The following is a 24569-nucleotide window of genomic DNA, read 5'->3' on the forward strand; positions in this document are numbered from 1 at the left end:
GTGGTGGAGTTGGAGGTGGTGGTGGTGGTGGTGGTGGAGGTGGAGGTGGAGGTGGTGGAGGTGGACGTGGTGGTGGAGGTGGACGTGGTGGTGGAGGTGGACGTGGTGGTGGAGGTGGACGTGGTGGTGGAGGTGGACGTGGTGGTGGAGGTGGACGTGGTGGTGGACGTGGTGGTGGTGGACGTGGTGGTGGAGGTGGACGTGGTGGTGGAGGTGGACGTGGTGGTGGAGGTGGACGTGGTGGTGGAGGTGGTGGTGGAGGTGGAGGTGGTGGTGGAGGTGGAGGTGGTGGTGGAGGTGGAGGTGGACGTGGTGGTGGACGTGGTGGTGGAGGTGGACGTGGTGGTGGAGGTGGTGGTGGAGGTGGACGTGGTGGTGGAGGTGGAGGTGGACGTGGTGGTGGAGGTGGAGGTGGACGTGGTGGTGGAGGTGGACGTGGTGGTGGAGGGGGTGGTGGAGGTGGTGGAGGTGGAGGTGGTGGTGGAGGTGGTGGAGGAGGTGGTGGAGGTGGTGGAGGTGGAGGTGGAGGTGGAGGTGGAGGTGGAGGTGGAGGTGGAGGTGGAGGTGGTGGAGGAGGTGGTGGAGGTGGTGGAGGTGGAGGAGGTAGACGTGTTGGTGGTGATGATGGTGGAGGAGGTGGACGTGGTGGCGTGTGGTGGATTCTGCTCATGCACAGAGCTATGCACAGGAAACCAGGACCTCAGTGAATTGTGTGGTGTACCCAAAAACTCATCTCAGTACCCAGAACCCCTTTCCGACTAGCATCAGCGTCTCATTCGTTCTCCGTACTACAGCAAAGCTACCAATGATTAGACAACCCAGAACAAGCGACTTAGTATACTCTCAGGAATAGTGGGAACCAAGAACACTTTCGTTTTTTATTCTCATACAAGTCCACAACGTGAGTAATCGTAGACACGGAAACGTTTAAAATGTTTATTTTAACTACGTGCTGTATTTTGGCTCACATAAGCAGGCATATGATTAGAAATAAAACAATCAGCATTCTTATAATTCCATAAAACACAAAAGGAGAAATCATGTAATAATGATAGTGGAAACAGGTCTTATAGCGCCTTGTGTACCACCCTCCCCTGGCTAGGAGCTAGTTTTATAATAATAGAAGATCTCTAGGTTTAAACTGGGAAATCAGGTGCAGTGAACCACTTCCCAGATCAGCACAGCTCTTTGTAGATGGAAAGGTTTTCTCCAAGTACCCTTCTAATGCTTGCAATGCAATATTAAAAGCACCAGAGTTTCAGAAATGTGCAGCTGTATGATTGTGTCTAGAGCGTTATTCAACAGGATACTGAGAGAAGACTCGCGACCGTGTCTGTATAAATGGCCTATCCATGCCAGAGAGTCTTACCACTGGAGTCTTTAGACGTTTCAGACATGGTGTATCATAGGCCAGAACTGTGGACATAGGGTACAACAAAATGAGGACAACTTAATCAAAGGAGGGTTAAGGGAGTCGCTGGAAACCTGCTACCGGATGTGTTGTAACAGAGGGGACCAGCCCTAACAGGATGCAATGACAGCGACATTATGAAGCGGGGGTCAAAATTCCCTGGAAGTCTGCACTACTCTACCCATGTGCCCAGGAATTGTGAGTGCTGGGTGTCAGACCTGGTTACTGTCTCAAGGCTCCCCTGTGTTGGTAACTACGACCTGTATATTCAAAACCATTTGACAACATAGTATCCCATTGAGACGCTACGGGGAACCTACGGATACCAAGTAGGTCTTCTCTGCACAGAGCCACTCCCTCCACCCTAGCCCAGTTGAGTAGGGACCGGTGCCAGGCTAATGCCTGTTATATTTCTTTCTTGTGGTGTCCATCTGCCTGCGTGTCTTCTCATCTCCTGCTAGTTGCAAACCATGATCATGTAGATCGGCTTCTATCCCGGTAAGTCTGCCAATAATTCTTTTTGTAGGCCCACAGTTTGGCCCGGGCAATACCCTCATACTACCACCTTAAATGCCTCCCATTCCACGGCCCTGGTATTTGTAGACTCATTGTTGTGTTGGAAGTAGCCAGTGGTCACCCTTGGCTAGTTAGCTACTGAATTGTTCATCTGTCAGGTTGGCAGAATTTAGTTGCCAGGTAGGGGTGACAGTTTGGTCCATGATAGTGTAGAAACTGAGCATCTGTAGATTATGGCATGAGAAGCTGCGCCCCAAATATTAGGTGTGTGTCATAGGCGTAGCTAGGCGACTGGAGCAGACCAATAGATCAAGTCTAATCTTTAAGTCCTACAAGTTGGAGTAATAAGAGTAATCATGTTGCGTTCCATGTTGCACCCTGCAAGCATCAGTTAGATCCCACTGCTGCAGCCATTCACTGAACCCCCAGGCCAGCTTACTAACCCCCCCCCTACCCCCCCCCCCCCCCAGGAACAAATCTGTGGTATTCAGAAAGGATAAATGTGAAGACAACCTCTTCAGGAAAATGAGTTGGTCGCAGTTTGGGGCACATATGCTTTCCAGGACGATCTCCCTGCCTAGAAGTCTACGCTGCAACAGCACATATCTGCCTTCCTTGTCTATGTCTGTGCGTGCATCATCTCCAATGCCACCCCAGCCCTGACCCAAATCAGCGTGCCTCTAGAAAAAGCAGAATACGATGTAGCATATAGTTGCCCCCGCCACTTGCAACTCAACTTACTCCCTCCTTCTCCATTAGGTGGGTCTCCTGCAGCGTAACTATCTGAGCCCCCCTCCTTATAAGGTTGCAATATCTTATAGCGTTTGACAGAGGAGCCCATCCCCCTCACGTTCCAGGACGAGAGCTTAATGCCTTGATTTGACCGTTTTACGTACAACTCTGGCATGGTGTAGGTGTGTCCCCTCCTTCTTCTGGGCCCCACCCCCTCCATACCCCTCCAGACATTCCCTGTAGGAGTACCACTGGACATGAAACAACCCCCATAAACCAACAATTCCCCGTCCCTAGGGCAGAGTCACAATAGCTAGCTGCCCAAACCTGTGGAATAAAGAAAAAACAAGAAAGATCGGAAACGCCGGACTGCATCGTGGGGCGTCTTATCTAGTTGGGGTTGTGACTCAAGTTAGGATTAGACCATTCCCATATCTGCCCAGAGTTCAGATCTGACCCGTGATGGTCTTATGCTCATCTGGGCCTCCGCCTCCCCGCCTCTACTTACACTGTTACAGATGCGTAGTATCTGACACCTCTCTGTACCAGAACCATCCAGTGCCCATTTCCTACCCTATTTATTTGATTACTGCTCATATCCACACTTAAGATTGTCTTCCTCCACCTGTTACTGTGTGTTCCACTTAGTCAAGTCATATCAGTTTATCCACTGAGCCAAGGGTCACCACCGGAAGCAGTTCACTCTGCTCTGACTTCTCCGAGTCCGATTGGCTGAACCTATGTTCTGAGGATTCTGCTGTCCTGCCATCTTCTGGTGGGGGACATCTGCCACTGCCTCCAGGGCTGCTGGTCATTCTCGTGCTGTCTGGGATGACGTAGGTTTCTGCATTATAATCTGCCTGGTGGATTTCCGTAGGCGCCTCCGCTGTGGTTTAGGCAATTGTTTCGTACCTTTCACACTTCCATTGGTTGTGCACCTGTCCTGCAGGTTTCCAGCCAGGTCCACACTATGGTGGGGGGAGTCCTAGTAGTATGCCTTCCCATCCAGGTGTAGTCAGAGCCGGGCCGGGATCTGCAATGAGTTTTGTATTCCTTCTGCTCTCAGTGCTTTCTTCACTTGCAGGAGTGACACCTGCTGCATTTGCACCTTATCTGTGAAGTCCGGGAAGACTGACACTTTACTAATATCCATCAATATCGGTCCGTGCACGCGCAAATGGCGGATATTTGCATCTCGGTCTTTGTAGTGCAACAGTTTTGCCACTATCAGCCTTGGGGGTCGCCCCAGTGCCTGGGGCAGGGAATGGATCCTGTGGGCTCTTTCCAATGCAAAAAAATGAGTAAGCGCTCCAGGTGTCACTGTCTGCCGGAGCCAGTCTTCCAAAAAGGACACCATGTCCGCATCTTCTTTTCCCTCTGGAACCCCCAGCACTTGAATGTGCTATGGCGATTGCGCCCCTCGGCATCTTCAGCTTGCCTTTCTATTGTGGCCACTCTGGTAGTCCGATCTTCCAGTGTGCAGGAGGCCATTTTCTGTTCCATTTGCATTTCGTCCAGTGTGCGTTCCACTTCATCCTGTATGCGAGTTTGTGGTGTTCAGCTAGCAACAGCCCCAACCCTATTGAAACAGTCCCTATATCTTGTAGAAGGGTGGTCTTCGTGTCTGCGATAGCAGCCAATATTTTGTCCAGGTGAGTATGAATTAATTTGGTCCTGGCAGTTTGCTTTCTCTTCCTCAGTGACTATTCTGGGAGGCTTCCCCTACCTCCGGTGGCCCGCTTCCTTGTTTAACCTTGGGTTTGCCCGTCTCTTCTTGCGTGGGTCTTGTCGGATTGGTAGTGCACAGCACGTTCTATGTGCAAAATAAAAGTATCCCTGATGAGGGTGTGGTTCGCACAATCTTCTCACTGCCGATCCTTTTGGCACCACCGCGCTAGGGGTGACAGGTTGTGACCTGTGGCCGTCCTCCAGTATGCATTTGCCTGAGGTTTTTTCTTCTAGCGCTCTGGGTAGGTGTACGTATCCTGGTCTTAAGCTTTTATCTTCCTCAGTTCAATCAGTCCACATTTACATATGCCTGAGGTTTTAACCCCAGGTCCTCCCAAAGTTCTCTACCTTGCATGGCTGCTGATACAGTATTCCCCTTCGCCTCCCTCTTAATATCAAGTGTGTCCCTTCAGTCCTTCAGGGTTTCCCATTCACTGACCTTGCCCTTCGATCTAAGTACTGTACTAGCTGTATCTGCGGTTCCTCAGCCAGGGCCTGATGCTCGCTTCTACCATGCCCAGTTGTGTGAGTCTCTGTAGGCGGCCTGCAACTCTGGCCATCTTGCTGGAGTCCCAGGCAATCCAGTCACTGCAAGACCTGTGCCAGGCAGGGTCTTGCTAGGCATCCCAGGTATTCTCAGTGTCTTCCGCTGTTAGCCCTCCCAGGCGCTGCGTCGGCTCCAGTGTCTCCTGGCTACCACTCTCCTTGTCGGGCCATGAGCTCCTCTCCAATGCCCTCCGGCCATTGTCCGGCGGGTGGGTCATTTCCTTCAGCACACCCACCTCTGTAAGCAGGGGTGTCGGCAGCTCACAAGCATCGGTCCAGAACCCCAGAGCCGCCACACCACCCTGTATTCAGGATTGTTTTTCTGGGCCAGGACAGAGCTCTTTACCAAGCGTCTGCCACGGTCGCCATGTTGGCCATGCCCCAAGAAACCTTCCATAGATATTCATAAATGTATACATATATCAATATACAAAACTCCATTATTATGAAATCAATATACACAGGAGTTGAAATCCTGACATAAATAAGCCAGCATAATACTGTGAAGAAAATTTCGCTTAAATGTTTGAAAAGTAGCTGGTGGGAATGTAAGATAGCTCACCTTTGTTGATGCAGAAGTCATGGAACTGCTTGTCCCACTGCTGCCTCTCTGAGTACGTCTGAATCCAAACAAAGATGCTGCGCAAAGGTGTGCGCACCGTGTTGCTGCTCTGCAGGTATCTGCAAACGGCACCCATACCATTGATGTCGAAATTGCTCTTGTGGAGTATGTATTCTAGAGTTCAAAGGCCGTCCGGCGTTTTGATGACAGAAAATAATGGTCTTTGATAACCATCTGGATATGCTTTGTTTGGTAAGCGGCAGACCATTCCTTGGTGGGCTGAATGAGTCAAATAGCTGGTTTGTTTTCTGAAAGGATTTGGTTCTGTCCAAATAGAATTCCAAACATCGTTTGATGTCTAGTGAGTGAAGCGCTCTCTTAGCCGCTGTTTAGGAATTTGGATTTTTTTTTTTTTTTTAGTATTACTGGCTCATTAAGGTGAAAATCCGAGGGTATCTTAGAAATAAATTTCGGGTTAGTTTGAAGGATAACCTATCTTGTCTTAACTGAAGAAATGGCTTTAGGGTGGTAAAAGCTTGAATTTAACTTACTCGACATTAAGAGGTGAAGGCAATAAGGAGGGCTACCTTTCAGGAGAGGTATTGAATATCTGCTTTATGTATTGGTTCGAAAGGAGACTTCATTAATTGTCCCAACACTATATAAAGATGCCACTCCAAAGTGGTGGTCTGCACAGAGGAAATTCTCCAAACAATCCTTTAAGGAACTGTGTTTAACTAGGCTCTCGGACCACAGAGATGGTTTGTTGGAAGATCTTCGGAAATGAGAGATGGCAGCGAGATGCACCTCAATAGAGGCATGAGCTAGGCCCAATGGTTTGAGGTGCAAAAGATATGGTAAGATTTGTTCAGGAGAAGTTGAGAGTGGGTGAATGCCAGGAGTTGGACACCAAATACAGAATATTTTCCATTTTAAGGAATATGTTTTATTTGTACTGTCTGCTATGCTCTAGCAAGTATTCTTCTGCAAACTGCAGGAATATTCAGATGGCCAAACTCTCTGAACTCAGGAGCCAAGTTGACAATTTGTGCAATCTGGATAGAGAACGTGACCCTGGTATATTGTTAGAAGCAAGGGAATTTGTTTGAGCCAAATGGGAGGTCGCATTGCAAGTAGAAGTTCTGTGTACTAGTACAGGCGTGGCCACGCAGAAGCTATCAGAACTATCTGTCAGGGTTCTGCCTTCATCTTTCTGAGAACTTTCAGGAGGAGGGGAATCTGTGGAAAAGCATAGGCAAAAATGCCATACCATGCAATCGAAAATGCATTCCTCCACGACTCCCGATGGTGCTGCCAACTTGCGAAGAACTGGCATTTGGCGTTGAGGAGGATCGCGAAGAGATCTATCTTTGGCTTTCCCCACTGAAGAAAGATGTAATCCAGCGTGCTTTTGTCTGATTCCTAATCGTGGCAAGAAGATTTCAGCCTGCTTAAGGGGTACACTATGGTGTTTAGCATCCCCGGCACATGCTCTGCCATTAAATGTACCTTGTGTTGGATGCACCATTGCCAGATCAGCTGTGCTTCCTGGTACAGTAGATGAGATCTGGTGCCTCCTTGCTTGTTTATGTAGCGCATCGTTGTGGTGCTCGTGCGCATGAGCACTATGGATTGCTGAATCTTGGGAAGGTAGGCCTGGAGAGCGAGATATACCGCTCTGAGTTCTAATAGCTTGATGTGCATGATGCGATGTGAATGATGCCATTTGCTGCTGACCTGGAGGTAGGCTCCCTCCACACCCCCTTCCAGGGAAGCATCTGTTGTGATCACCAACGAAGATGGCTAAGGAAGAAACTGGATTCCTGCAGAAAGATTTACTGGTTGGGTCCACCAGTGAAACGACTTGATCATGATGTGTGTGACCTAGACGATGTCTTCAAACACTCTCTCTGCCTGAGACAAAAGAGCATTCAGGGCTTCCTGAAGCGCATGCATATGAAGACAATAGTGTGCTACGAGGTGGATGCACAAGGACATTATTCCTAGAAGCAAACTGTGTGACTTTCTTTTTTGTATGGAGCACGCCAGAGAGAGCAACTTTTGTTGTCTTTCGACAGTTTGGTATGCTTTGTTGAGGACTGTGTCCAGTATGGCTCCTAGGAATATTATTTTCCTTGAAGGCTAAAGAGATGACTTGTCTGGGTTGAGAGTGAGCTGACTGGAGAGTCTTTGCCATGATTAACCAGTCGTCGAGATATGAGAAGACTTGATGACGCTACTATCTAACAGCGATGGGTGCCAGGCATTTTGCGTGGGGATGATTTGAGGTCGAATGGTAACACTCAGAATTGAAAGTGGCTGCCAGCTACTGAGAACCTGAGGAACTTTCTGTGTTTGGAATGGATAAGTACTTGAAAATAGGCGTCTTGGAGATCCAGGTAGGACATGTAATCTCCATTGTGGAGGAGCTGCAAAATGTCTTGTAGTGACATCATGCGAAAGGTTTGTTTCTTGAGCACCTTTTAGTTGAGAATTAGTCTCCACTGCTTTGACTTCCTTCCATTCAAAAATAAACCAGAGTAGAATCCTTTCCCTTTTGAGGAGCAGGGAGCTCTTTCTATTTCCCCCTTTTGTAGCATTATTTGTACTTCTGATCTGAGCATGGGTAAATCCTTTTAAGTGTGTGGTTGATGTGGTGTTGTAGGAGGAATGCCGATAAATTCTAAAAGGTGCCCGAATTGGATGAGGTCTGGGACCCATTGATTTGGAGTCATTTGATTCTAATGATGCAAATGTTTGCATATTATGGCTGACACACTGGGTGGAAAAGGAAGGGGAGCAGCTATTGTCTTTCAGGTTGTTGCCCTGCTTTAACTCTGAGAGAAAGGTGATAATATGCCGCTGACGGCGGTTGCCATTGCTGATATTGGGGGCGATAGTGCTGTGTGTTGGAGGAGTATACCGGATATCGATATTGATATCCTCCACGAAAGAAAGACTGCCCTCTTCCACTGACGCCCTGAAAGGATACCTTTTTATACTGCAGCATGGCTAAGGATTTTGCTGTGTCTGTGTCTGTTTTAATTGTTTGGGAGCCATGTGGATGAGGCCCTCAAAACAGCGCCTCTCCGCCATAAGGTAAATACAGTACCTTTGTCTGAGCTTGTGGGCGGAAATTGGTGGCCTTTAGCCAACCTTGGCGGCGTAGAGCTGATGTGCCTGAAAGTTGTCTAAAGCCTGTGGAGGCAATATCCATGGCATAGTCTACTATCTCGTAGGAAGAATGTTGACCTTCTAGCAACACCTCTCTTGCCTCTCCACGAACATCCTCTGGAAGTTGGTCAATAAAAGGGGCTATATCTCACCACATTTGGTGATCATAACGTCCAAGGAAGGTTAAGTAATTGGCCGCTCTCACTGTGAGGGCGGACATTGATGAAAAGCGTTTGCTGATATTATCTAAACACCTGCCCACCTTGTCTGAAGGCGTTGTAAGGGGTGTAGAAGGATTCAGAGATCTTCTCTGTGCCTCTTGTGAAATAAGAGCCTGGTTTGGGTTAATCCGTGAGGCAAGCAGGCCCGTCCTCTGGGGCTTTATACTTGTCCAATTTGAGCTATACTGCTGGTACTATTTCCGGACTGCACAGTACCTTGAGGCCCTGATTCCATACAGTCAATGATGGCTCTTACTGTTTTGCGATACTGCTCTTTAAAATCATATAGGAAGCAATCTTGTGTGTCTGGCATTGTCAGTTCAAAATGAGTGGCTGCTCTTTCTAGCAGGCAGTGGAAGCAACCTATATCCCCAGGAGGAGAGTCAAATACCTGAGGTGACGGAGGTGTTGGCGTTGGCAGGACGTAGTCATCCCACTCATCATTGTGGCCTGGTAGTTCACCCTATAGGCTGTCTACCTCTCAGTCTTCCTGCTCAAGGAGGTGTGTAGGAAGCAGTGAGGACCCCTTACTGGGAGAGATAAGTGAAGGCATGATCTGTTTTTTAGCCTTTTTAATTTACGTCGTCAACGAGGAAACATCCAGAGTTGTCGGTATGGGTATCGTCTGCAGTGGGGTGTCGACTGGTTCTGCACTGTCGGCTAAAAGGGGGCCATTGTTGATGGATCTGCCAGCAGTTGTTGTGTCATTGATGAACGTTCATTCGCCTGAAGAATTGCCTACGGCGACTTGAATGAAGATTGTAGCTTTATCGACGACCGTAGCGGGACAGAAACTGCTGACAATAGTGTTGATTACGACAATGATGCAAACCCTCATTAGACTTTTTGAGGCCTTTTTATGTGGTTCTAATGATGTATGAGGCAATGTCTCGTCTCTAGATCTCTTCAATGGCTTTTTAGAAGAGGTCATGAGGATGTGTCGCATTCTGCATCAGAGAGGGGATCATCTCTGGACTTGCGCTTTTATAGCCATAGAACAAAGCGTCCTTCTCTGTCCTTTAAGATTTTATTAGAAAATGTGCCTCATACCTTGCAGTCTCTTGTTTTGTGCTCTGGGTAGAGAAGGTAAATACAGTCCTTATAAGGATCATCGGTGTGGAGCCTTTTTTTCTTACAGTTGCCACAGCATCTGAAGAGTCCCTTCTTTGGTGTCTCTGGCATAATGAACAGTTTGAAGCACCAACCACCAAGATCTTGTATTTAAAGAAGGATAAGTCACTGAAGTAGTAGAAAAACGGTGTGAAAATTTCCTACTCCAGCTTCTCTCAGGTTCCAGAGGGTGGTGTCTTCTGATTGGTTGATTCTTAAGTTTGGTCCTTTTTTTGTTAAGGACACGGATATATTGCTAAAAAAAGAGCCTTCGGCTTCTAGGTTATGTCTGTTGTTACATTGCTTTTATAAAGTACCAGAGACTCCCATCTCAATAACTGGAATGATTCAATCATGTGAATCTATGAAAGTTCCAATACTGAAGTAACTATAAGAATACCTTTCACTCTGGATACTTACAAGTCCCTTCTGCTTTTATTCTATAATTATATCATTGTATACTGTCAAACTCATCATCAACTAGCATGTCTGCATAATACACTGCAAAAGAAATCTGCATCCCTGAGTGCAACCTAGTTTTGTGCTGATATCACATAATTTGTAGATAGTCCTTGGCAAAGGTTGATATCTCTGAACTGTCTTATATTTTCAAGTTAATGAGTTCTAGTGGAGAGTAATATTTTTTACTTCAAATTGTGACAACTACAACCGGTCTTATTTGTTTTGTAGATTTTCCATCAGACATAGCTAACAAATCCCTCAGTGAGGGCACCTGCACTATGCTTTGGAAATCTAAAGGTAGAAGAAGCCGATCATTTCACCCAGCAGCAGAATCATCAAGTGAACAAGGTGCTAGTGAACCGGACATTGACAGTGATAGTGGATACTGCAGTCCTAAACATGGAAACAATCAGGTTGGAGCATCTAGTTTGAGAAATGCCGGATGTGGCACTTTGAATGTAAGTACACATAAACTGAGTGTATCCCGTTTTGCTATTTAACTTGACAACACAAATATTTGTGTGCACCCTGCTCCCCCATGTTTGTTCTGCACAGCAGTTTGCATTGGAACTTTTATAACAATTTCATAAAGCTTCTAATGTATGTACAGCTGGGACAGAAGCAGATGGTGTACATAATTGGGTACAGAAGCATTTTTTCGATGACTCCTCGCAAAAAGTTAAAAATCCAATTAGAATACATATTGGCAAAAAGACATCTTAAATTTAGACTAATGTTCTCTGTGTACTGTATTGACAATGTACTATGACAGAGAATTGTTTGTTACATTCATATGTTCTAGTCCTATTAAGGACAACCTAAGAAAACTTGAAAAATAAAGATCTATAAGTTTAGACTAGATGTAAATGATTGTTGTCAAATTCTGACTCCTCTCTACAAGAGAGGAAATGGTAGCCAACCTAAGAGACTTGCTTGGAAACCCTTAGCTAATTAGATGAGTGCACCCATTGAGTTTCTGGATGATGTGATAACATCGTCCAAAGATAGTAAATGAAAAATTAGCACAAATATATCGGTAGAACATAAACTGGAAAAAAAACAGGTAAGTATAACATTCGGGATTGGTGAATGTGTGTTTTATGTGTACACATAGATTAATATTTTCACTGAAGAAAAGGTTAGTGACGTTATAAGTAGGTGAAAATTTCTGTGTAAATGTAAGGCTTTAAACTAACTTTAACTTGCACCCTCGCCACGCACTGTCTTGCTATCAAAGATGTAATCTCAGGTGTTGCAGTGAAGTTATCAGTAATGTCATAGAACATATCACGAGTGATGGGAGGTAATTATCAGTGCCTGGTGAGGGTGCAAGTTATTGTTACCTTAGGCACCCTAATCATCCGGGGCAACAGATTAACTGGAGGTGAGGGGGCATGTAGCCCCCCCCATCAGTGAGCCTTAAGAGGCCGCAGGGACCCCTTCCCTGGGGCTGGCTCTTTAATTGTGTCCCAAGGAGCCCATCCCTGTGATACAGTACTTTTCCCTGCCCTCATGTCTGTGGGAAGTGAAGATGTTTGCTCTCACCTGGCGGGAGCTTTGAAAATGCAACTGCTGGGTGGAAGCACACTTCCGTTACCCTGCCTGTGCTCTTGCGGGCAGGTAAATTCTGATTGCTCCAGCCTGACGGGGGGCCAGCTGGAGCCACCTGGGCCCTGGGGCTCACCCTGCTGCCCCTATCGTTACGTTTTGTAGGTGCCTGTGTAGTCACCGGGTAACCCATTTAGAATGGAAAAGGCTCTGGGGTCTCTTATAGCTCATAGGGGAGTAGGGGTTATGCGCACCCCCTCACCTATAATTACGTTATGACCACAGGTCCGTTTGGCACTGACATTTTCACCCAATTATGATGTCACTTTAACCTTGGTGTATTCTCGGGTTGTTTTACCGTAAAGCCAACAGTTTCCCCTGCATCCCACTCCCTGCTGGCAGCCAACCCCTTTACTGCAAACCTTTTCTCCAAGCCTTTAGCGTCTAGTGAACCCCATCCACTAGGGACAAAGTCTAATTATAGGGGAGGGATGCACAGCCCCCCCCGCCGAGCCTCAAGAGGACCCAGGGACGCCCGGGGCCAAAAACATTGGTAGTGGTGGAGGGAAGATTTGTAGCCCAAATGGACCCCAGAAAACCCAATCCACCGGGGCCATATCTTATAGGGGAGGACCGTGCAAGCCCCTCTAACCCCCCCTTCCAGAGTCTTAAGTGGCCTCGTGGACACCATCCCCAGGGGCCCTTTTCATTGTATGTGAGTGCTCACTTGGGGCACCCACAAAACATGACGATAGGTGCCGGGGGAACTCAAGGGCCCCCGCGGCCCATCCGGCTCCCTCCCTGAAGCAACCATGATTCCCACCCAGGAGTCGTTATTGCTCCCGCCCACCCAGGAGCAGGTGCGTCTGCTTGCTTCCGCCGGGAGAGAGCAATCCGTTTCCTTGCCTGCAAGAGTGTGGGCAGGGGAACGGAAGTGTGCTCCCACCCAGGGGAATTTTTCAAAGATCCTGCTGGGTAGTACTGTGTCCCGTGGTGGGCTCCCAGGGACACAGTTAAAAAGCTGGCCCCTGGGGATAAATTCCTCGGGGCCTCTTAAGGCTCTAGGAGGTAAGCCACATCCACCCCTCCCCTTCTTCTAGTTAATCTATAGCAACAGGGGTGGGTTCAATGGGGCCCATTTGGTCTCTGGGGCATGCTAGTTATGGAGCAGGGGCACTTTAATTAGGGTTGTAATGCTTTTCACAAAAATAGGATTTTAGAGGAAAAAGAGGATAGTCACTTAACAAAGCAAAGTTGGGCAGAGGTGCAAGAGTATGAGAGAAAAACATTCAGTGTTTGATATAAAAATGGTGGCAAGAGGTCGATTTTACAGGATTATGGGGATTTGTTAGGATTAGATGGTCTGCATTATCAGGGTGCTCTGTGCTACAGGACTTTCTCTAAATGCATAACTGATAGTCAAGAGTTATTCTGAGTTTTACAGCGTGGATGGTAGATGTGATCCAAGGTAGAGTGAGTGGATCAGAGGCAGTAAAGGTGCAGAGGGCATGGTGAAAATCAGAGGGACCGAAGTGATTTGGCGATGTAGGCAAAGGGATTGGTGTAGTCATTGTGGGCTGGGTCTAGGTACAAGGAAGTTGTTAGTGGGAATTTATGCTTGTATATTGAGTCTCTGGTGATGTAGCTGGAGAGATGCCAATGGTCCGATCAGTTAAGGAATGGTAAGGCAACATAAACTGCATGCAAATGGCCCTTGAAGGTATTCAGTTGGAATGGAAAGAGCGCGGGGACACACCAGCAGGTGTAACGAGGTGCTTCATAAACCTTAACTAAACTAAACTAATAAGTAGTGTTGTATGGCGTTTTAGATTCCAAATGGATTTTCCTGATTCAAGTCCTTGTATAGGTACAATTCATGTTTCCCTTATATAGGCATAGAAATCAATCCCTTATTTAGGCATAGCCTACGCAACCCAAATGGCATGGCTACTTCCATCCGTTCACCAAACGTCACACCGATTTCTTGGAAAACCAACTTAAGCCGTTTGGGACTTCCCCCTGCTGGAGTATTGATTTCTCCAAGAACTCAGTTAGTTTACAATGAACATCTATTCCTTAGGGGTTCATTCATAATGTTCATATACCCGACTTTACGTCAAACATGGCATTCCTAAACAACTTCAAGGTATAAATATACCTTCACTTGCTATGGCAAAGCACGGTGGTTTGGAGCAGTTAGACGACCTACTTTCCCGACGCAGCTGGTTATAGCAAGTGCAGAAGGAAGCCGACTGTCCAGCTGACGCACTGATCAGGGAGCTGCCCTCCTCTCCCGAGAACTTACTTCTTCCCTCGTACTAGACCTAGGTTAGGTACATTGGGGTAGGCGTATTTTCGAAGCACTAGTTGAGTATTTTTAGCCTGTGTTATTTATGTATGTATTTTATATGGCTTAGAAACCATACAATGCTATTACAGAATTATTTTATAATACTGTTTTCGCTGTACGCATTATATCTGAAAGAGACACGTTAGTGATAGATTCCTTACCTTAGAATATCCCCAGGCGTCAGACTGGATCCGGAAATTTTTGCGTAGCAATACCCCTGCGCGCTGGTAGGCGTCGTCTGCGGCTCCGCGTCCGTCGTCGGCGTCGTGAGCGCCGGGATGACGTCATCGGAGTATATAGACGGCGCCCATGCGCGCTGACGTCAGTTCTTCTTTTTTCCGCGCCAGCTAGCGCAGATCCGGAAGAAGCTCTACCCCCAGTCACTTTTTGACTGAAAACTTTTTTGATCTTTTTGATCCTCTAGTTAGTCGATTCTCGACTATCGGTGCCAGGGATGCCCGGGTTCAAGCCTTGCTCGAAGTGCGGCCGACTCATGTCGGTCACGGACCCCCATCGCCGGTGCCTGAAGTGCTTAGGCCTCGACCACGACGATCGAACCTGCTCCGACTGCCGGGCCCTGACGTCGAAGGCTAGGCGGGAGCGGTCCCGCAAGAGTCTCGAGCTGAGGCAGTCGGCCCCGCGCCGCTCCAGGTCCCGGTCCCGGTCCCACGGGAGGTCGAGGGACAGGTCGCGAGGTCGGAGTCATCGACGTTCCGGGAGTGGACACCGATCGTCTGGTTCCAAGTCCTCAGGTAAGAGGCATGAGAGGTCGGAGCGACACCATCGGTCCTCCGACCCGCCCCGTCGCTCGCTCGATGCGACCGGGGATTCGGGCGACACCGCCCACGCGGCTCCGCGGGAGTCGCAAGCGTCGCCGCCTGCCCCACACCTTCGGGTCCCTGGGCACGGCGCGTCGCAGGAGGAGGTCGAGAGGTACCTCATGGCCATGAGGGCCCTCCCTCCTCAGTCGGTTCCCGTGGCGCCTTCGGGCCGATCGGCTCCGTCTGGAGGTCCTTCCGGGTCGGGCGCTTCGGCCCCGACGCCGCTGGCGACTTCGGTCCCGGCGCCGCGCGACCTCGCTGGATCCGGCTCCGGGACCTCGCCGGTCGACCTTACGACCTCGCCGGCGACGTCCCTTCAGGTGTCGTCCCCGGCAGCCGACGTGGTTGCCGACCCCAATGCTTCCTACGGTCCTGCTCAGGTGTCGGAGGGGCGCCGCTGGGCGCCGATTCCGTCGGCCTTCGGAGAGTTCTATCTCCACGAGGAGGCCCTGGCTGTTAATCCTGGTCTCCAGGAGCCGGGTGACGAGGAGCAATGGGAGGGGTCCGAGGACCCTCTGGCACGTGATTGCCAGTCTCATCAGGACTGGACATATGAGCTTGGGGAGGCTAGTGGTATTGACACCTCGCCAGACACTGGATTTACGTCGCCCCCGACTGTGGCTTCGGAGGCGGGTTCTGCTTACAGTGTAGTGTTGACGAAGGCAGCTAAGGCCCTAAACCTTGAGCTCCCCGTCGCGGCCGTGAGGACTAATCTCCTCACTGAGGTACTCAAACAGCAGTCCGGCTCCGCGGAGCCCCTTCTGCCGTTTAATGAGGCCTTGTGTGACGTTCTGCTGGGCACTTGGTCCAAGCCCGCCACAGGTCCCCCTGTGGATAGGAACGTGGCCAGACGCTACCGCCCGGCACCGGGCGACCCTTGCTTTTTGTCCACCCACCCCACCCCCGAGAGCCTGGTCATCCAGGCCTCCAACTCCCAGACCGCATTCCCGTCGGCCCCGCCCGACAGGGAATCCAAGAGATATGAGCAGTTCGGGAAGAAGGTCTTCTCGTCTGTGAGCCTAGGGCTCCGGTCAGTGAACACCAACTGTCTCTTGGGCCGCTACACCCACACACTGTGGGACACGGTTGCGGAGGTGCTGCCACAATGCCCTGAGGAGGTCAGGGCTAAACTCAGCCAAACCCTTGCGGACGGCCGAGATGCGGCACGCTTTTCCATCCGGTGTGGGCTGGATACCACGGACTCACTGGGCAGGGCGATGGCAACGACGGTGGCGGTTCGACGCCACGCCTGGTTGAGGTCCGCCAATTTCTCGGCCGATGTCCAGGCCACCCTCCTGGACATGCCGTTTGATGGCCGTCGCCTCTTCGGCGACAAGGCAGACCATGCGCTGGAACGTTTCAAGGACTCCAGGGCCACGGCCAAGTCCTTGGGCCTTACGGCCCCACGCCAGCAATCGGGTGCCTTTCGCTCCTTTCGTGGCCACGGAAGGGGCGCCCCACCACGGACCGTCAGCCACGCGCCGCAGAATGTTCAGCAACGCGGTGGCGGCCGTGGGAACCGCCGTGGCGGTGGTCGGGGCCAGCGGCGAGGCCAGTCCACACCTCCCTCAGCAGCCCCCGCCTCAAAACCTTCCTAGTCCGAGCTTTCAGGCCCATGTGACGCCTGTGGGAGGCAGGGTTCGCCATCACCTCTCCCACTGACATACAGTCACTTCGGACAGGTGGGTGCTGCAAATTGTCCGAAGGGGTTTCTCCCTCCCCTTCGAGTCTTCCCCTCCATCCATGCCACCTCAATACCACCGTGTGTCGGGGGATCACTTGCAACTTCTGCAAGAGGAGGTTTCGGCCCTCTTGGCCAAGAGGGCCATCGAGCGCGTTCCTGGGCCAGAAGTAGGACGTGGCTGTTATTCCCACTACTTTCTGGTACCCAAGAAGGGCAAAGGGGGCCTACGCCCTATCTTGGATCTACGGAACGTCAACGGCTTCCTCCGGACGGAGAAGTTCAAGATGCTCACTTTGGCTCAGGTCCTGGCTGCCCTGGACCCAGGAGACTGGATGGTAGCCTTGGACTTGCAGGACGCCTATTTCCACATCCCCGTCCTGCCGGCCCACCGGCGTTACCTGCGGTTCACGGTAGGCCAAGAGCACTTTCAGTTTACCGTGCTCCCCTTCGGCCTTACCAGCGCCCCACGGGTGTTCACGAAGGTGATGGCGGTGGTCGCAGCCCATCTGCGCAGGCAAGGGGTATCAGTCTTCCCCTACCTCGACGACTGGTTGTTGAAGGCGGGCTCGCCCCAGACAGTCGTCAGCCACCTCCAGACTACGGCCGACCTCCTGCACTTGCTGGGGTTCTCCATCAATGTGCCGAAGTCACACCTGTGTCCCTCTCAGAAGCTCCTCTTCATCGGAGCGGTTCTCGACTCGGCGCAGTTTCGGGTTTACCCACCCGAGCAGCGGGTTCGGGATATTCAGGCTCTGATTCCTATCTTCGGGCCGTTATCCCGGGTCTCGGTCAGGTTGACGCTGCGGCTTCTGGGACTGATGGCCTCCTGCATCCTTCTGGTGCGTCACGCCAGGTGGCGGATGCGGGCTCTGCAGTGGGACCTGAAGTTTCAGTGGGCCCAGCATCAGGGCAACCTGTCCGATCATGTCCTGATCTCGGAGGGCACTGCGAAGCAACTGCAGTGGTGGCTCACGGACCGCGACTGGGTCAGTGGCAGACCCCTCTCTCTACCCCAGCCGGAGCACGTAATTGTGACGGACGCGTCCCTCCAGGGCTGGGGAGGCCACATGGGAGAGGCGGAGATCAGAGGCCTCTGGTCTCCGGCGGAGTCCCGGCTCCACATCAACCTTCTGGAGCTGCGGGCGATTCGTCTTGCACTGAAGGCATTCCTCCCCTCTGTCAGGGGGAGCGTGGTGCAAGTGTTCACCGACAACACCACCGCCATGTGGTACTGCAACAAACAGGGCGGTGTGGGGTCGTGGACCCTTTGCCAGGAGGCTCTGCGCCTCTGGCAGTGGCTGGAACATCAGGGCGTGACTCTGGTGGTTCAACACCTGGCAGGTTCTCTGAATGCCAGGGCGGACAAACTCAGCCGCCGGTGCATGATGGATCACGAATGGCGTCTGAACTCGGACGTGGCGCAAGGTCTCTTTCGACAGTGGGGAGAGCCTTGGTTAGATCTATTCGCCACAGAAGAGAACGCGCAATGTCAGCAGTTCTGCGCGTTGGAGTTTCCAAGGCGGCACTCGCTCGGAGACGCTTTTCGTCGCGAGTGGAGCTGCGGCCTGTTGTACGCCTTTCCGCCTATACCACTTCTGCCCAGAGTACTGAAGAAGATCAGGCGCGACCGGGCCCAAGTTATCCTTGTGGCTCCGGACTGGGCTCGAAGATACTGGTATCCCGAGCTACTCAGCATGTCAGTCGATCCCCCGATTCGTCTGCCTCTTCGGGAGGACCTTCTGTCGCAGCAGCAGGGGACGGTCCTGCACCCGAACCTGTCCAGTCTCCACCTACAAGCTTGGAGATTGAGCGGCGGCAGTTGAGGCCATTTGACTTGCCTCCCGAAGTCTGTGACATCATTCTGGCAGCCAGGCGTCCCTCCACAAAGTCGGTATACGCCTGCCGGTGGAATAGATTTGTGGCATGGTGCGCAGCAAAGGCTGTGGATCCCCTCTCTGCACCCCTTTCGGAGGTGCTGCTCTTTCTTCTTTCCCTTGCCCAGCAGGGCTCTGCTCTGGGCACTCTTAAAGGGTACCTTTCTGCTCTTTCAGCCTTCTTGAGGCTACTAGATCAGCCTTCTTTGTTCAAGTCCCCTATAGTGAGTAGATTTCTGAAGGGCATCACGCACATGTTCCCTCCTGTTCCCTTCGTGATGCCCCAGTGGGACTTGAATCTTGTTCTCACCTATCTGATGTGTGCTCCCTTTGAGCCACTTCATAACTGTCCTCTTCGTCTCCTTACGCTGAAGACGGCCTTCCTGGTTGCCATCACCTCTGCCAGGAGGGTGAGTGAGCTCCAGGCTCTTTCTTCTTCTCCGCCTTTCCTGTCTGTTCATCCTGATAAGGTGGTGTTGCGTACACAACCTTCCTTTCTGCCCAAGGTTGTCACGGCCTTCCACATCGGGCAGTCCATCACCTTGCCCACCTTCTTTCCGCCTCCGCATCCCTCGAAAGAGGAGGAGAGGCTCCACCGTCTGGATCCAAAACGTGCGCTCTCCTACTACCTAGACCGCACTCGCCAATTCCGGGTGGATGACCAACTCTTCGTTGGTTACGTGGGCGCGAAGAAGGGAAAGGCTGTACACAAGAGGACCATCTCCAGGTGGATCATCTTGTGCATCCAAGCATGCTACTCCATGGCGAGGAAGGAGCCCCCGGCTGGATTGCGGGCTCACTCCACTCGGGCCACGGCAACGACAACTGCCCTGGGCCGCGGTGTCCCCCTGCAGGACATCTGTCAGGCAGCCACGTGGGCCTCGCTGCACACGTTCGCAAGACACTACTGCCTGGACAGTCAAGTCCGGAGGGATGGCTTCTTTGGCCGTTCCGTCCTCCAGGACTTTCTGGTGTGATATTGGTTCGCAGACCCACCACCGGGGTTGGTATTGCTGGGGTATCTATTCTAAGGTAAGGAATCTATCACTAACGTGTCTCTTTCAGATGCACAAGTTACTACTTGTGTAACGATATATCTGTAAGAGACATTAGTTAGTGATAGATTCCTTACCGCCCTCCCATCCTCCCCGTTCTGCGAACCGATATTTAGGGTTAAGGTCATCCCCTTTCAGGGCCCTAGTTTCAATGGCACCAGTGTTAGTTCTATCATGGCTCTGCGTATCTGGCGCGGAAAAGCTGTGTTATCAGAACTGACGTCAGCGCGCATGGGCGCCGTCTATATACTCCGATGACGTCATCCCGGCGCTCACGACGCCGACGACGGACGCGGAGCCGCAGACGACGCCTACCAGCGCGCAGGGGTATTGCTACGCAAAAATTTCCGGATCCAGTCTGACGCCTGGGGATATTCTAAGGTAAGGAATCTATCACTAACTAATGTCTCTTACAGATATATCGTTACACAAGTAGTAACTTGTGCACTTTGCATTCTGTCTAACGATTGTAGCAGTTCACCTCTCTTGCATGAGAAAGAAGACAGTTCAATAAACCTTTTATTGAAAACGCCCGTCTCACTATTTCTCTGCAAACTCTGTAGAAACAAAGCATGCACGATTGACTGAGTGAAATACCGTATTTTCCGGCGTATAAGACGACTTTTTAACCCCTTAAAATTTTCTGGAAAGTCGGGGGTCGTCTTATACGCCGGATACAAAATTAGACCGTTTGTTTTCATGGTTTTTTTTAACAGTGCGGACTACTCCTGAAGGTTCCCGCGCTTCCGGCCCAGCCGGAGGTGGGGGAGGGTGGCTCTAATCCGCCCGCCAGCCACAGAGGTGAAGAGTCGAAGAGCATTGCATCCTGGGGGCTCCCGCGCACAATTGGCTTTCAAGCCGCAACTTCGCTCCTACTTCGCCCCTACTGCCTGGTGGGTACCCCCGAGGCCTCCCGCAGAAATTGGCAGCCATAATGCCGGAGGATTCCCGCCGGAGCATTGCATCGGTGGACAACGCTGAGGATCCGCAATAGCATCCACGGAGTCGGAGGACGCCGCCGGGCACTGGAGCTGCTTCACTGCGGTAAGCTGAGCGTACTCGGAGGACTAGCGGGTGGAGAGATTACGGTAGGCTTGCAATATTCCCAGCATACAAGCAAGGTGGAAGAAACATTTCCCGCCTAAGTTACATGGTTCAAAAGTGGCAATAGCGAGCAACCAAAATACATGAGGTAGCAATCGGTACATTACAAGAGAAAAAAGTGATAAGTGTGCAGGTTACCGGTATAACAAAATACATGAGGTAGCAATCTGTACATTACAAGAGAAAAAAGTGATAAGTGTGCAGGTTATAAAAGCGTACAAGGTACAAGTAGAGCGTTGGACTGTGCTGGAAGTGGGGGTAGTCTTGGGGTAGTCTTATACGGCGAGTATAGCACAAAACCTAAATTTGATCAAGCAAAGTGGGGGGTCGTCTTATACGCCGGGTCGTCTTATACGCCGGAAAATACGGTACTTGTCTATTGTTTCCACAACTCTGAAGATAGTTATTCTAGTCCTAGGGAACAAAGTTGTCATGTTTATGCGGTTGTCAGAAACTAATCCCTTATGAATTCGAGAGAGTTTCTAGTGACCTCCGAGCTAGCTGGCACTCACAATTAAGTTTAGTATATTCCATAGAGACCTCCTGACCGAAGTCCTATGTCATATCTATAGAATATATTATTCCAATGCGCAGAGCCTATTGGGTGTATAGAAACTACACTACATGGCGCCCAACGTTTGGTAAGGCATTAATTTAACGCTAGATACTAAAGTGACTCAGTCGTGCTTTTCTCAGAGACCCCTTTTTCCGTAATACTCCAATAGATGTCTGGAGTAGGTAAAAGGATAATATCCGCCATAGCTGAATAGGACGAAAAACCTATGTAATAGCTTTTTGGTTTGTTCAACGTTGAAGGATACAGTTTTCCTAAATATTGTGCACCTTATTTTTGTTTCCTTGAAACTTGCTCTGCAATTTTCATTAAACAATGTCAAATAACGGCAACAACACCGAAACCGGTTGAGCTGCGGCTGATCCAGCCGATACAGCTCTTAATATTTCAGGTTTCCAAGAAACAGACGAGGATGCTATAAGCATACCTCTAAATTTAAGGAAAAGCATCACTATGAAACTTATTAAAAATGGCCTATCAGCAAGAGGTGGTATGGCAGTTTTTGTGATCGAGGCACATGAATATCATCAGACAGAGCTATTCTATTCATGGATAATCTTCCCTGAAGCAGATCCAAGAACACGTGTTTCACTTCTACAAAGAAGATGTACCACCAGCGTAATACGTTCCTTTCGAGGATATAGAAATTCCACTAACTTACCAAGAGCATGCCTTCTGGTTTAAAGGTGCCCTAAAACATATAAATCACATTACCAGGCTCCATCCACTAGGTAGACCAGGAGCAACATGGCCGGTTTTAGACAGCTATACTCCACATCCTGAAATTAATTAAATGACAGATGTGGAACTACAAGCTCAACTCAAAGAGCTAATCAAAATCTATAGACAATTGGTTCAATGCCATGCAGACTCTTACAGTCCAACCAGCAATGATTCGACAGCACCCCCCCACTAGGGGTACACAAATAAAATTACACCACAGACTCTACATACAGTCGTTGATAAATTACCCGCAAAACGGGAACAAATTCCATTCTGGATAGCTCAAAAAATTACTCAAATCGAGACAGTATTTCCTAATATTACCCCTCATGAGAAACAGAAGAATTTTAACAATCTATTTACCAATGGGGATCTAACCACATCTGGAGGACTGCAACACTTGGGGTACAGTCTTTGCTGCATTACACTAAAACACACGGTGTTCAGTCTATGGCGGTAATACCAGATGTCCTGAAACAAATTCAAAATAAATACGGGGCAGAGTCTGCTTTAAATCTAGGTATGAAATTACTGAAATATTTGAAACGGGTCTCAACAATAATATTAGCCAATATTAAAGGTGAAGCAGCATCCGTGGCGATCCGACAAAAGTTAAGGGAATTTGATGTAACTGAGCAACCACAAGAACTGGCCAGAATAATTGGAAAATCCTATGAAGAATTAGGCAGAGACCGCCTGGGTGGAAAACAGGTTAAAGCCCCACTGTCAGAATGTCCTGAAAAGGTCTTTACTTAAAAACACTCCTACTCCTATTAAAAAGAAGTGGGAAAATACTTGACAAACTTCTAAAGAGAACCGTTCTAAATGCAGAGGTAGGTCTCCTCAACAGGAGCCCTCTGAAAGGAGGTGTAACCTTAGGAATAGGAATAATTTGAGAAAACCAAGATACTGATACACGTTCCTCTCGTCCCTTTCAGACTTCGTCACAGAAATCCGAAAAAAGAGGACAGTCAGAACACAAGGAAGAAAGCGTGAAGTCCAAAGACGATCAACCTGTTCAGAAGAACAAAAAACCTCAACTCACCAAAAAGAAGGTAGCAGGTCTAAAAATCAGACATGCCGAAGACCTTGAGGACACAACTCAAGAACGGGGAATGGGCTCAGACAATGTTGGACAGCGCAGCAGAAGTCAACCTAGCTCGCAAGCACTTGAAGGATCATCTGGAGACAATGGACTTGAATGAATTCCTTCAAGTTGAAACTGCAGATACCAGGGTTAGTTGTCTACATAAGTTATATGAAATAACACTCCAATGGAGGGGGACATACCAAGAAAAGTGAGAGTACTCTTTTGGGAGCGACTCTCTAAGGGTTATGACATTCTTCTAGCTGAACAAGACTGGCCACCACAATTTGTCAGGGAGTGCCCACATGGTAAAGACATCATTATGCCAGCCTTCTCTAATCACATTTCCATGCATTTAAAATATACTTATTCCAGGAAATGGTCAGTGTCCCAAACTCCTGCATTATATAAAAATCATGTAGGATGGGATGAGGATTCTCCTCACCATAAAATCCAGTTGAAAATTCAACCAACTGCACAAAGGCAGTACCCAGTTAAGCAAGAATCTAAAAACAGGTCAGGGAGATATATCAACTTGAATACCAAGGGGTGTTTGAAACATGCACCTCGTCAATGAACAATCCTTTGTTTCCTGTCTCCAAACCAGACAATACGTATCGTCTAGTATTGGATTACAGACATCTAAACTCTTGTTGCAAAACTTTTGCAGTACAAAATGCACATAATGCAGCATTAGTGAATAACATTGTGCGTAAAAAATACAAAACCACATTAGATATTTCTAACGGTTTCTTCTGTCAAAACATTGCACCAGAAAGTAGGTATTTGACCGCTTTCTCAATTATGGGGACAAAGCGTCACTTCTGTCGTCTCCCACAGGGATCCAAGAATAGTCCTGGGTTATTCTGAGCAAGGGTAACAGAGTTACTACAAACTTATGATGATGAAGCATTATCATATATCCATGACATCTATCTAACAGACGATGACTTGGATAGGCACTTGAATAGGGTGAATACAATTATATTGGGATTCACCTCTGAAGGGTACAAATTTAATTTGAAAAAATTTTAGAACTGCCCATTTAAACGTCCTCTTTCTAGGATATGAACTCAAGTGAAGGCAAAAGCTTGGCACCCAATTTTCTAGAGAAATGTGCGCTGCTCCAACCTTCAAAAACACTGAAAAACCTACAGTTGATTCTAGGATTCTTAAATTTCGGAAGAACATACATTCTAAACTACGCAGAAAGGGTTAAACCTCTCTACGAATTAATCAAACCTGATTTCATAACAGTTAGTTGGACATAAAAACACACAGAAATTT

At 49.2% G+C, this 24569-nt stretch overlaps 1 protein-coding gene across 4 annotated transcripts in view; it reads left to right on the forward strand.

The window, feature by feature from the left end:
- The window catches only part of SECISBP2L (SECIS binding protein 2 like), an 877433-nt gene that overhangs the window by 181922 nt on the left and 670942 nt on the right, over window positions 1–24569 (forward strand). For all 4 annotated transcript variants that reach the window (XM_086958273.1, XM_086958272.1, XM_086958274.1 and 1 more), the window contains exon 5: window positions 10691–10920. In XM_086958273.1, the coding sequence (XP_086814399.1) occupies window positions 10691–10920 (230 nt within the window). The remainder of the gene's footprint in view (window positions 1–10690; window positions 10921–24569) is intronic.

This window comes from Lissotriton vulgaris, chromosome 2_1 (assembly GCF_964263255.1).
Source record: "Lissotriton vulgaris chromosome 2_1, aLisVul1.2, whole genome shotgun sequence".
In the NCBI taxonomy this organism is placed as follows: Eukaryota; Metazoa; Chordata; class Amphibia; order Caudata; family Salamandridae; genus Lissotriton; species Lissotriton vulgaris.